This window comes from Lipotes vexillifer, unplaced genomic scaffold (genome assembly GCF_000442215.2).
Source record: "Lipotes vexillifer unplaced genomic scaffold, Lipotes_vexillifer_v1.1 scaffold25, whole genome shotgun sequence".
Taxonomy (NCBI): domain Eukaryota; kingdom Metazoa; phylum Chordata; class Mammalia; order Artiodactyla; family Lipotidae; genus Lipotes; species Lipotes vexillifer.
The window spans coordinates 1,806,674-1,821,290 of NW_006792881.1; the positions used below are offsets into that span (position 1 = coordinate 1,806,674).

A 14,617-nucleotide genomic window follows, 5' to 3' on the forward strand; every position below is an offset into this window, starting at 1 on the left:
TTAATTTAAAGATGAGGAAATTAAGGCTTAGAAAAAGGCTAAGTATGTATTCAAGGTCACAGCCAGAGATTGGATGAGCTAAGATCTATTTCCAGGCTTGAGTTAGTGAAAAAAGGAGGCATGATTTGAGGCTGTCTGACTCCAAAGACTGTGCTCTTGACAGTGTTCTACGCTAAGGCAATATTGTTACCATTCTGATTTAAGTAAAGTACAAGTGCTATTAATTGGGTACCTGAGGAGAATCTTCAGCTGCTACTGATAATTTAACATCATCTTCTTGTGTTGTCAGAAGTTTCGTGGGAAGGGCAAGGTGAGGATCTGGCTGCAGCTCCAATTCTCCCAAACTCATTGGACCATGACTGGCACATAAATCTTCATAAATATCATCTGTTATCAAGTATGTAAACAAAAAGTTAAAATAAATTATTTCTTAGAAAAAGAAAAATTGGCTAAAATTACCAATATTTCTTACCTGCTGAATTAGAAGTACTTCAACAGAAAATACATGTCACCAAGCCTTCACTGCAATTAAAACCAAAGCTCATAGAGAATGCAAAAAATACCTATGTTCAAACAAATCTATGGACTATTCTAAGGTTCCAATCAGCAAGCTGTTCACGCAGTCCACACCCAACACTCACTCCTACACACCAACTCCTAACACTCCAGATTACTTTTTCTATCAATAAGAGTCAATAGAATACTTTCCATCTAAAATGTAATCTTAAATCAAGGGGCAATTTCCTGACTAGAAAATGTTGGTACTGCTTAGTTCTGTTCTGGTATTTTTCTTCAAAAGATCAAGCTCCTCTTTTCCTCATCCAAATGACATCTCAATGAAATCAATAAAAAGAAGACAATAAGAGCAGAGATAAATATTTATCTAATAATATCACTGTACATTTACATTACATTTTATACTCCAAGCAGTTTCACATATATTATCTCATTTAACTTGAATCTCACAATCATTCTGTAAGGCAGGAGGATCCGATAGTTTTATAACTGTCTTTCACTGTAAGGCTCAGGGAAGTTAACTGTCAAAATATCAGAGCTAAGAGGTGAAAAGGAACTGAAATCCTCATCTTTCAACTCCTAGTCACTGTTCCTTATTTCACATTCTTGCTAAATTATTTCTAAGAAAATTGTTTTTCCTAATTAATGGTCACCTTTTAAATATAGCACAATGCAGTCTCATTTTAATCAGCAGAAATAGACCTGAAGCACTATACATAAATTGTTTTAAATGAAATGATATCTTAAAGACCCCACAGGTATTTTCCATTTAAGGGCAGTATGTTGACAATTTCTTAGGTTTAGCAAATAAGCACTCTCTGGTTTTTTTATGTTAATCTATAATTTTAGGTGGGTTTTATATAAAGCAGAATACATACACTGACTTTTAAGTTCTACCTTTCCAGAATTTGATCTACACAAAACAATTTCTCAAAATTATTACCTGTTTTATTCTCATTTTATTTATAAGATTAATTTAAAGAATTTTAATAACATGCATCATTTAGAGCAACCATTGTTCCAAGCCTCATATTGGCCTTTTTATATTCTGATATGGCTTTTTCTATTCCTATGTCACTTTTCCTACATTTTCTTAAGACTGGCAAATGAATTAAGATAAAAGAACTCATACATACAAAAACTTTTTGTACTGATTATATGATTATATACCTAGAAAGCTCTAGAGTCCCTAGTGAGGAAAAAGAATTTTATTAGAATTAATAAGACAATTTGGTACTATGACTGGATGCTAAAAAAATATACAAAAGTCATTGGTTTCTCTCTATATTATGCAATATGCACTTAGAAATAGAAAAATAATCTTTTACTATAGTGACCAGAACTGTAAAATAATTAAGAAAGGTATAGAAGAAGAAAATGAAGAAAATTATGAAATCTTATTGAAGAGCACAAAACAAGATCTGGACAAATAGTAAAATACATAAAATGTATTTTTATACATACATATAAAAATGTCAATTCTTCCAATATTAATATATAAATTAGCACAATTCCAATCAGGGTGATTTTTAATTGAAAAACATAATTTTAGAGTTTATATGGAAGAATAAATGCCTGAGAATTGTCAAGAAAAGCAGTAAAATTTTTTTTTTTTTTTTTTTTGCAGTACACGGGCCTCTTACTGTTGCGGCTCTCCCGTTGCGGAGCACAGGCTCCGGACGTGCAGGCTCAGCGGCCATGGCTCACGGGCCCAGCCGCTCCGCAGCATGTGGGATCCTCCCGGACCGGGGCACAAACCCGTGTCCCCTGCATTGGCAGGCGGGCCCTCAACCACTGTGCCACCAGGGAAGCCCCAGGAAAATTTACTTTAAAAAGTAAACTTGCCCTATCAGATAACAGAATGTACCATAAAGACACAGTAGTCCAATGTGTTTTAGATCCTAAGGAATCTAGAATACTTAGAATAAAGAATTGAGAAAAAAAAAATTCCTACATCTATGAGAATTTAATATACAAATTGGTTGATATTTCAATTCAGTAGGAAAAAGATACATAATAATTGGCACAACTGACTACTTATCTGGAAGAAAATCAAATTGCACTTCTACCTTACCCCACTTGCAAAAATAAATTCCAGATAGACTTAAATATAAATATATACTAAATAATGAACTTGCAAAAAGAATCTGAGACTACAGGTGTAAGCTTGTATTGGGGGAAACCTAACCATGTGATGAAAACACAGGAAGTATAAAAGATGTAAATAACTCTATAAATTTTTTTTAATTATATGGAAAATAATATAAATAATGTCAATGAACAAAGTACAAATTTGGGAAAAGACATTTGCAATACAGATGATAGAAAATATCTAAAATACAGAAATAGGTCTCACAAAGTTACAAGAAAAACTTAGAACCTAACAGACGGGGGAAAAACTTAAGTAGGTAATTCACAGAAGAGCAAATACAAATAGCCAACAAACATAAACTCAGCAGTAGTCAGCCATATCGTTATACTTTAACTGACAAAAATAAAAATAGTAGTAAACACAATTTCTGGAAGGGATATAGAGGGAAGGTTGTAATATATTACTAATAAAAATAAATTAGTTTAAATTTCTAAGACAGCAACTTGGTATATCTATTTTAAATTTTTAAATATATTTTCCCTTGGGCCCAGTAACTACTTCTGGGAAACTATTCCCTAAATATAAAATGCAGCAATATGTTAGGATACACATGTGTGAATATTTACTTTAGCACTGTTTATAGTAGGTGCGAAATGATAATAAAGTAAATATTCATCAACAGACCAATGACTGAATACATTATTGGAAATCCATACTAAAAGTGGATAAAAAGTCAATAAAAAGATGAATTTAAGCACTACTACTTGACGTGGAGTAATTTCTGCAGGGTTTACTGGGTGAAAAAAAAATGCAGGCGAGTGTGCATGACACAATCTCAACTTGTAAAATGACAACAAATACACACACATCATATGTACCTATCATGTATAATGTATGTGTGTGTGTATATAATTATTATATATGCATAAGGAAAAAAAAAACAGGAAGGTTACATACCAGAATCTTAACACGAGTCAAGGCATAAAGTGGGACAGGAGAAAATGTGAGGAGGAGGGGTAGATGAAGAGTACTCAAAAAAAGAGTATAACTTAAAGTAATATATGATATAATCATATTTTATTTTTCTGTAAAATGATATGTGGCTGATGTATGGGTGTAAAGAAAAAAGTTAATTAGAAAGGACACAAGGGGGCTTCCCTGGTGGCGCAGTGGTTGAGAGTCCGCCTGCCGATGCAGGGGACACGGGTTCATGCCCCGGTCCGGGAGGATCCCACATGCCGCGGAGCGGCTGGGCCCGTGAGCCATGGTCACTGAGCCTGCACGTACAGAGCCTGTGCTCTGCAACGGGAGAGGCCACAACAGTGAGAGGCCCGCGTACTGCAAAAAAAAAAAAAAAAAAAAAAAAAGGACACAAGGTAAATTGTGATAAAAGAAGAAAAAAATTAAATATAGAAACAAAGAAAGTGTATAATCAAACATCTCCCCAAAGCATTAAAAGTGCATAATAGCTTTCAGCCCATATAACACCCTATCACTTAACCTATATTTACTGACTATGCTACACATACTCTGCTAGATGACAGGGCTATGACAGTGGACAAGATAAAGTCTCCATTTTCAAGTGAGATTACAAATCAGTGTGATAAGAGCAACATTAGGCAGGCGACATTGGAGGACTACACAGAGAGCATATTTGAAGGTACCTAACCCAGTGATAAGGGATCGGGAAAGGATTCCATGACAGCAATCACAACAATGTTGAACTTGCTGTGTCACTTCTAAAAAGTATGCTCATTGAGTGTAATGTACGTTAGTTAGCCCTTTGTAAGAGGGACACTTAAAGTATTATTCTATTCAAGACAAATTTAATTAACCATAATTTAAAATCCCTAATTTTACTTTTCTAGAACCTTACTGCTTTGAAAAAGCAACCATGGTAGACTTTCAGAGAAGACTAAGTCTGCTTGAATTGCCAGTGCCAGCAGCAGCTTTGGTTCTTGCCTGTCTAATAAATTATTCCATTTGTATGAAACCCAAAGGTACCTCAAATTCCACATAGATGAAACCCCACTCATTCTTATTTCCTCCTAATTCTGTCTTTCTTCCAGAATCCCTCCCTCCCTCAGCGAATGGAAATACCATCTATCCAATCGTTCTAGCCCAAACCTGGAGTCATCTTAGACCCTCCCTTCTTTTGCGCCGCTCATATTCAGCTAAGTCTCGTCCACGCTCCTCCTCAATTGTCTCTCAAGTCTCCCTTTTCATATTTCTTCGCTGCTGAATAATGTCTCGCCAGGTTTACTTTAATAACTGCCTAAGCCAGAGGCTCCTTGCCTCCAGTCTTAATCCTCTGCAATCTATCCATCACACTGCACCTCACATGATCTTGCTAAATAAAAGGCAAATATGATCATATCACTCATTTACATACAATCTTTAATGGATCTGTGAATATCACAAAACATTCAGAATTGACAGAAATTCAAGACTGAATTTTCCATGGGCATAAATATAAAGTAAGATTGGAATTACTTTCCATTTTGCACACAAACGAATCTCTACTGTCTTAGAGTAAATCAAAAAACCACTTGATATTATTATCTATATCCACCTGGTTTCTGCTACTGTTCCAATCCCATTGCATCCTAAAGTCTAATTCACTGATAAAGTACTTACATTTCTCCACTTAAGTTTCACTGTTTTGTTTTTTTTTACTTTATCCCCTTGTCTCATTGCATATTCTGCCTTGGAGGTTTCTCTTACACTTACTACACAGCAAACATCTATTCATCATTGAGAACTCATTTCAAGTTAGCTCCTCACACATGAAGTCTTTCTTGATTGCCCTCCCCAGCTACAACTGACCTGTACTCCCATCCCATACGGACTGCTTCACAATAACTACAGTAATTTATTGCATGTTTTTGCCTTCTCTCTACTACCTCTACTAGAGAAAAAATTCATTATGGATTAGGCCTTACCAGGTTTTATATTCCTACCACCTAGACTGTGCTTAGAGCAGAGCAAGCACTCAAAAAATATTTTCTGAATAAGTAAATGAATAAACTAGAACGTGCTTATCACACTTCATCATCTGGCTAATTCCTCTAAGATTCATTTTCACATTGGCTCTTGTGGGAAACCTTCTCTGAGCTCTCATGTGTGGGCTGTTCCTCCTCTGCGCTCCCAAAGCAGTCTGTGTTGTGCATTAATCACACAATATTAAAACTGCTGTCTCATATTCTTCTACACGAGTTTGTAAACTTCCTTGAGAGCAGATGTCTATTACCTCTGCATCTCAAGACCCTAATATTGTACTAATATATTGGTACCGAGTACACAGTAGGTACTCAATACAAGTTTTCTGAGTAAATGAAGAGCTATAATTGGTAGTAAGTCCCAGAGTCCTCACAGTTTGTTCAAAATAACAGTTTACACTTTAGGGTTCTCGAGACAATTCTTCAAACCTTATTTAGCATCTTTTTGTTACTCAACCCAACGTGAAAGCCTCAGAATTAGAAACAGTGATAGGGGACTATAGGTTGCAAATAGGATGCTTTCTGAAAATAAGCAGGGGTGGGGACAGGCAAGGTAAGAATAGCTGAGCCTCTGTAAACAAAGTTACTAAAAATCAACATGAAAGGCATGAGATTAGCCAGTAGCGGAAATAGTGATACACTGGGACTCATTCTTCTACAGTAAACATAATGTAACAAAATACTTAAAGCAAGAGGAACAAACTAGCTCTCTATAGGCACCTTCCTTTTAAGCAACTGTGGATAGTTTCTGGTTCCATTAAATACATTTGAGAAGGTACTGATATTTTTACATTCTCCAAGCATTATTAAAGATAGTAACAGTTACCATGTGCCAAGCACAGTGCTAACTACTTTATGTGCATTGTCACCTACTACCCACCCCTAATAACCTTAGGAGGTAGATATTGTTTCTGGTAAGCAGCCTCCACGATGGTCCCCTAACATCTGGGTCCTGGTATTCACACCTTTCTGTAGTCCCCTACAATATTATTCCAGGATTGGTCTCTGTTATCAACAGAATGTGGCAGAAATAATGGCATGTCACTTCTGAGACTAGGTTATAAAAGACATCGTGGTTTCCATCTTGGTTGTTCACTTTGTCTCAGATCATCCACTCTGGGAAAAGCCAGCTGCCATGTCATGATAGCTCTATAGAAAGGTTCCAGTAATGAGGAACTGAGGCATCTTGCCAGCAGCCATGTGAGTGAGCTTGGAAAATAGATCCTCCAACCCTAGCTGAAGCCCTCATATGACTGCAGCTCTAGCCAACAGCTTGACTACACCTTCATGAGAGATCCTGAGAACCATGCAGCTAAGCTACTCCCAGATTCATAACTTTCAGAAATGTGTGAGATAATAAATGTTTGCTGTCTACATCTGCTAAATTTGGGGGTAATTTGTTACATAGCAATAGGTAACTAATACATTAATATTATCCCCACTTGATAGATGAAGAAACTTGGGCTCAGAAAGATTGTTACTTGCCCAAAAATAGAGCTGGAATTCAAACTGACTTCTGAAACTCCAAAAGCTCAAGCTCTTGGCCACTCTGTCATACTGACCCATCTATATGCTCAATCTTACGCCACATTACTTATTATTTTTTCCAATTAAATTAAATAAATATCTATAGTGTGCCTACAATTAAAAATGAACTGTACTATAGGTAATCTGCTAGGTGATACCAGGGTATAAGGAGGGGCTAAACAGGATATATCCTCATGGATTTTATTCTATAACATTTATTATTTATTTATTTTTATTTTCTGTAACAATTTAACAAGTACCTCTTTGTTCGCCAAGTACCAAGCAGCTCTCAAGTGATCTGCGAGAGCCATCTAGTGTCAATTCTATTTAATTGCACTCTGCACGGTTAGCTGGATACAAATATAGAAGTCATATTTTAATGCCACATTTTTAAAAATGTAAAAAAATTAATACTCTTACTATGTGCATAAAATAAATAATTCAAATATTAATTTACATTCATTCCCATAGAAAATTCAGTCTTGAATGTCTCTCAGCTCTGAATGATAAGGTGTTCGCTCATACTCTGTGCCAAGGTTTTTCTAACTTCCAGCATCTCCTCTTCTAACTTCTGGCAAATCTGCATACCTCCAGAAGTTCTTTCCATTTAAGAGAATGCAGCAATGGGCATGAGAAAATCAATAAATGAGAATATAGTTGATCCTCATTAATTTGAAGATTCCATTTCTGCAAATTCACCTATCTGATAAAATTTATTTGTAACCCTGAAATCAATTTTCACAGCACGTTCACAGTCATTTGTGGACATGTGTAGAGCAGCAGAAACCTGAATCACCCTACACACACTTCAGCAGATGAGGTTGAACACGGTGCTGCTCTGCTTTCTTATCAGCTCTTACCAAGTGTTCTTTTTCGCTGTCTATTTAGTGACACATTTTTCACATTTTTTAACGCTTTGTTGGTGATTTTGTGGGTGTTTAAAATGGCCCCCAAACATAGTGCAGAAGTGCTCTCTAGTGTACCTAAGTGCAAGAAGGCTGCGATGGGCCTTACAGAAAAAATATATGTGTTAGATAAGTTTCATTCAGGAATGAGTTAAGTGCTGTTGGCCGTGAGATTCAATGTTAATGAATCAACAATATATATTAAATAAGTGTCCTTAAATAGAAACACACATAAAACAAAGTTATGTATTGATCAACTGTCAAAAATGTTATAATCAGAGGCTCACAGGAACCTAACCTTGTATTTCCCCTAGAAGCAGTGGCTCAGTATTTGCTAATTCAATGTTTCTGGTGACTCTACAGGACATAAGTACTATAAATAATGAAAATCAACTACATATGCTAGAAATTGGTATTCTCTATTCTACTCTTATTCCCAAAGTGTTACAGCAGAAAGTTTAGTTAATAAAATTCCAAAACAGTCCCGAGTACACTGAGCACTGAGTCAGAAGAGTGAACGTCTACAGCACTACCTAATTTAACATTGTGCTACGCAAGATCTGTTATGTCACAGTTTTGATGTGCTGGTTATATTTTTCCAGTATATATTAAAATAAATACATCACTATTAAAAATTTTTAGGTGGACACATGCATATTACCAAAATTATCTCATGCTCCATCCAGTGATTCACGTACCAACACTTTGGGGAAATACTGCTATAAATACCATAGAAAAAGTCATTATCAAACTTTTCAATTATGAATATCCCTTTTAATAAGGAAATTTTGTAAGCCCCTACCTGAAAATAGTTATGCTTTTCTTAATTCAGATTAGGAACACTACTGTCGATTATAATACAAAACAGAATACAGCATTCAACATGGAAACAGTACCAAAAAAGTATGATGGGATTCGAAGTGAATATTCTAACAGACAAATACATCAAGAAGCAATATTTTGGTGTATACCTGTAGCTGTGTCACACTGCTGAGATAATGGCTTAGGAGCACATCTTTGATCTGAAGACTCTGCGTTAGTTACAGGCTGCTGCATATAGGCGGAATGTCCCATTAAGATGTTCTCTGCTGCTGCTGTCAGCCTGGGCCTTTGTCCTTCACTAAGTTCACCTACACTGTCTTCCAAGTCCTGTAAAAAGTAGAAACCATTGTTACAAACATTACATTAAAATCAAGTCAAAACAAGAAATATTTGTCAAATGTATCATGATGCAGACCACATGACTACTTGAAAGCTATTTTAGGAAGTCCTTATTATGCCACATACACGCTACAGGAAAGTTAGTTTAATAAGATATCTAAGTGCAGGCTTTGTTCTCCATATCTTATTTCTTATGAAGTTAAATACCCATTATCTGTTTTCTTCAACCTCCAAATTAGACAACAATAAAACACACCGGAAAAATGTTATTATTTAAAACACTAAATGCTGTCACACATTATACATTGTTCATACAGCTTAATTAGAAGAATAGAAAATTCACCTCTTGTTCTTTATGACTGAAAATTGGCTAAAGTTGTTAGTGTGAACTTTATAATAAAACAACTGATGAAAATGTACAAAAAGTATGAATATGTTTATCAAATATATGAAATAAATAAAAACTAAAAAAATGATGAATTCTATTTTCTTTTGGTATTAAAAATAATATGCCTTAATCACTAGCACATCTTGTGACTTGGAGATATTCTAATAAATGAGTTTACTAATCAAGAACTGAATAAAAATTCCAGTATATGAGAGTTCTCATGTTTTTTATTAAAAGGAGTTTAATTTCAACCAAGTAGAGTTTTTTTACTAGAATATATGAAGAAATCACTGCTGAAACATCTTTGATGACTCTGTTGATTACAAAATAAAATCTAACTGTTTAGCTCATCATTCAAGATTTTCTACAATTTGCCCTAATTATCCTCTACAGAATTGTAGCTCCCCTTATCCCGTAATCTGACTTTTCTTTAAGAATATCAGTTGCTCAACACCCTTTAAAAAGAAAAAGATTGTTTTGCAATTAATATAAAACCCTTGGAGATTCTTGGGCAAAGTTTAGAATGACAGCATATACATTTTCCCTAGAAATTAATTAGAAATATTTCACAGTGCCTATATTACTCTGCCACTACCATATAAATGTTGTGCAATATATAGTACCTTCTCTGTTGTGAACCAATTTTTTAAGGTACTTGTAACTGCTGAACTACTTAACACCTTAATACTCTATGACCCTACTGAAGATTCAGCTTCCCTATTCACAAAATGCTCTCGTACTCATAAGCAGTTATCATTTTAATATTATACTCAAAGCTCAGACTCATGTCAATTCTAAGTTAGGCTACCTATGATCTCTAGTAGTACACCTGGCCCATCCACATAAATGTACAAATTGCAGTTTTGTCATCAGACTACTCTCACTGACCTGATGCTCCCTCTCGGCAAAGAGTTGTTTAAGCACAAAGAATGGTTACTATTTCCTTACCAAAGCAATATTTTAACTTACAAATGTATCATTACTACTAGTTCTTATTACAAATAAAACAAATGTTTGATAGTTCTGTAAATGTAGGATAACGCACTAAATGTCGCTGTTAATCAGACTGGCAAAAATTTAAGATTAAAAATATCATATGTGGGCTTCCCTGGTGGCACAGTGGTTTGAGAGTCCACCTGCTGATGCAGGGGACACGGGTTCGTGCCCCAGTCCGGGAAGATCCCACATGCCGCAGAGCGGCTGGGCCCGTGAGCCATGGCCGCTGAGCCTGCGCGTCCGGAGCCCGTGCTCCGCAACAGGAGAGGCCACAACAGTGAAAGGCCCGCGTACCACAAAAAAAAAAAATATATATATATATATATATATATATATATATATATATATATATCATATGTGGTGTTGGAAAGGAATCTCATATAGTTGAAAAGCAATTTATTAGTGTCTATTTAAATTATAAATGCTCGTGCCTTTTGAGTAATTCCACCCCTCATCTTCTATAGAAAGGCAATTCCTCATAACGTAAAAAGGATTTTATTCTTATTACAGTTTGGAGAGAAAAAAAATTGGAACCAATCTAAAAATCCTTCAACAGTAGAATAATTAAACTAGGGTATACTACATGGTAGATAAAAAGGATATGGTGGATCTTTAGGATTTATAGTTAAATTTTAAGAATCAGATGGCAGAAAAACACATACACATACCTCAAAATTATCCACACATGACCACACACAAACACACATATGCAAATGCTTAGATGCTTAGAAAAAGATCTGGAAAGGATAAAATTCCAACTTCTGGGCTTCTGGTCTAGCCAAGATGGCACACTAACAAAGGCTGCCAGCTCCCTGTTCCCCAAACAATGTTGTAGTAACTACATAAGTGGGAAGAAACCAGGATTCTGAGAACTAAGTAAAAGTTGTGAAAAACCACTAAGAAAGACTGACGACTAGCTTGACTTGGTGTGTGTGGGGAGAAAGGGGCTGCATCCTGAGGAGGAGGGTCGCTAGAGGAGGTTTAGTGAGAAGAAAGATTGGTACAAAGTGCTGCTGTCATTCCCTTTTTCCCTCATTAACGTGAGATCATCACTGCTTGTCCCTTAACCATAAAGATCTTGGTAACAATCTGGGCTGCAGATACTAGTACCCCAGAGTAACATCAGGGAGCATGAAGGCCCAGCTGGGGTAAAAAGTTATGGATGACATCTGACCAGGAACCCATGACCATCCATTCCTTCACTTTCTCCCTTCTTCACCCCAGGACAGGAATACAAAACTTCCCAAAGAAACTTCTTCCTAAGGGTTTTAAAGACACAACAACCATCAGAAACACTGAACGGTAGAGTACCAGCAAACAGCAGTGGCCACGATCAATAGTGGTTCTGTGCTGCCTGAGATGCCCATCCCTGGGGCTCATCTCCTCCTCTCTTCTTACATTCACAGGAACAGACTATGGCCTGATTTTAGTCCTTACGCAATACAATTTCTCACAGAATAGCTTATTCCCACCGCTGCCACCCCACCTACCCCGGCCCTGGAACATGAGTTCATATACCAAAAGAAACAGATACTCTTATAAAGCAGAAACTAACACATCATTGTAAAGCAATTATACTCCAGTAAAGATGTTAAAAAAAGAAAAAAGAAACAGATATTCGAGGAATCAATTAGTGTTTAAAAAAAAAGTGAAAAACATTAATCATACACACATACACACAAGGAATAAAGAAAGATATTAACAATGTGAAAGAAAAAATCATTAAAAAACAGAACCAAGTAAGACTATCAGATATGAAAAATATAATAAATCAGATAAATAGTAGGCTAAAGAACAACTTAGTGGTTGGCAGATCAGATTGAAGAACTCTCCCAGAAGAGAGTAGGAAAGAATGAAGACATAGAAAGTCTAAGAGGTAAAACAAACAGAAGCAGAAGTGTTAATGTCTGGAAATAACAGTTCTAGCCAGAGGGGGAAAAAATGAGAGGAAGAAAAAAATTGAAAAAGTAGTGAGAGAAATTTCCCAGCATTAAAAAGATGGAAAAGTCTGAGCATCGAATGAATAAATGAACCAATATTACTGATTTCCAAAATGAAGGAAAGAGGGATTAGTTAGTGGAACTTTTAAACTACACTGACATTTCTACTATTTTTTTGTGCCATTTGTCTGTCTCATTTTCTCTCTCCTCTTTCTCTCTCAGCCTACTGGTTTCTACAGCTATGAGAGTACTTTCTTGAGTTTAGCAACAGCAATCAGAACTAGTATCTTTCCAGTGAAATCAATTTTTGGTCAATAGCTAAGTAAAGTTGCAGAAAATTTAGTCATTTTTCAATAAGAAAGAGTAAGTTAAATTTCCATTTTTTCCATTACTAAGTTCCATATCTTTTTTCTTCTACCTTTCCTAAGAATTAAAATTTTTAAGATAAAAATTAATAGAAAATAAAGCCAGCCATCTCCTTGGATTCTGTATAGTCCTCAGATCTTCAGCTCATCTACAGCCAGTGTCACACCTGTTCAAGCAAAGACAACCAAATACAATAGAAAGAATACTAAATAGAATCAAGAATCCTAGTCCCACCTTTATCATTAACCAGCCTGAGCAACTACACTGTACATTTCCACCTGGAATTTCCTTAAGCACCTTAAACTTAATGTTTCAAATCAAATTCATTACCTTCCCCACAATACTTGGCACTCTTCTCTGCTTTTCTAAGCCAAGAGCTACACAACCACAACTTCCCTTAACCAGTGACCAATTACTGCCAATCAGTACTCTTAAATTTAAATCTCTCTTCTTTCTATCTCTACTTAATTGCCTTTGTTCATGTTCTCATTCTGGACTACTCCAGTGATGTTCTGACAAACCTCTATCTTTGCCTCACTTGTCCACGGCTCCATATGTCTTCCTAAATATCTTAGCCTGTGACTCCCTTGCCCAAAAATATCTTAAGGGGCTCCATAGTGTCCAAGCCTTAGCATGGCCTACAAGGTTCTTTACGATCATATTGTTCAATCTACTTCTCCAGCTATTTGATCAGTTACTGCATGGTAGAGTAATTGTTTAAGCTCTTTTCTCCCTGCAGGACTGTAAGCTGCTTAAAGGCAGGGACCCTGCCTCATTCATCTTTGTACCTTTTTGGAGGTTATGTCTGGCATATAGTAGATGCTCAGTAAATGGTTGCAGAAACAAAGAAAGAATGAATGAACGATCCTCACAAATCATTTAAAAGGGCTTCAGCTTTTTTCATCTGTTGAATAAGAGAGTTGGAACAGATGGCTTAAATTCCTTTCAGCTGTAAAACTCACAACTACAGTTCTAGGTTAAAGTTACTGCAAGGCTGATCCCTGAGTAAGCTGAAGTATTAGAGTGCTTTAACTAAAAGTAGGAATATTTTTGTTATCTTTTTCCTGTATTTAGATCTAACAGAAAGAAAATTAAGGTTAAAAAATACCTCTGAATGATAGACCATTTGCTGTGAAACTAACGATTCCTGGTTTTGTTTAGCAAGAACAGAAAGAATTGCATCAGCATGAATTTCCTTATGGGGCATCCTAATCACTTGTCCTTCGCTGGGAGGATCATCTTCCTAAGTAAAATATAAAGACAATACAATAAAAAAACAAAAATTAATCCATCAATTACATTTTTCATAATTTATGATTAATAAAACTTAACAGTCATCATGGACATGGTCATATTAGCACTTTACAGAAAGAAGATGGACTCTTTTTTTTTTTTTTTTTTTTGCGGTGCGTGGGCCTCTCACTGCCGTGGCCTCTCCCGTTGCGGAGCACAGGCTCCGGACACACAGGCCCAGCGGCCACGGCTCACGGGCCCAGCCGCTCCGCGGTACGTGGGATCCTCCCAGACCGGGGCACGAACCCGCGTCCCCTGCATCGGCAGGCGGACTCTCAACCACTGCGCCACCAGGGAAGCCCAAGATGGACTCTTTATTATCATTTAGATCTCACTTCCATTCAACTATACTAAAAACCCTTTATTTTTGCCTCAAATGTAAATAACAGTATAAAATAATTGGGTTACATTTAAACTAGATATTTACTATAAAA

The 14,617-nt window shown here is 36.1% G+C and overlaps 1 protein-coding gene across 2 annotated transcripts in view; it reads right to left on the bottom strand.

Annotated features, from left to right (window-relative positions):
• The window catches only part of KIAA0586 (KIAA0586 ortholog), a 107,832-nt gene that overhangs the window by 34,396 nt on the left and 58,819 nt on the right, over positions 1–14,617 (bottom strand). For both annotated transcript variants that reach the window (XM_007466046.1, XM_007466045.1), the window contains 3 exons: positions 13,999–14,133; positions 9,011–9,188; positions 233–387 (listed from right to left, as the gene is read on the bottom strand). In XM_007466046.1, the coding sequence (XP_007466108.1) occupies positions 233–387; positions 9,011–9,188; positions 13,999–14,133 (468 nt within the window). The remainder of the gene's footprint in view (positions 1–232; positions 388–9,010; positions 9,189–13,998; positions 14,134–14,617) is intronic.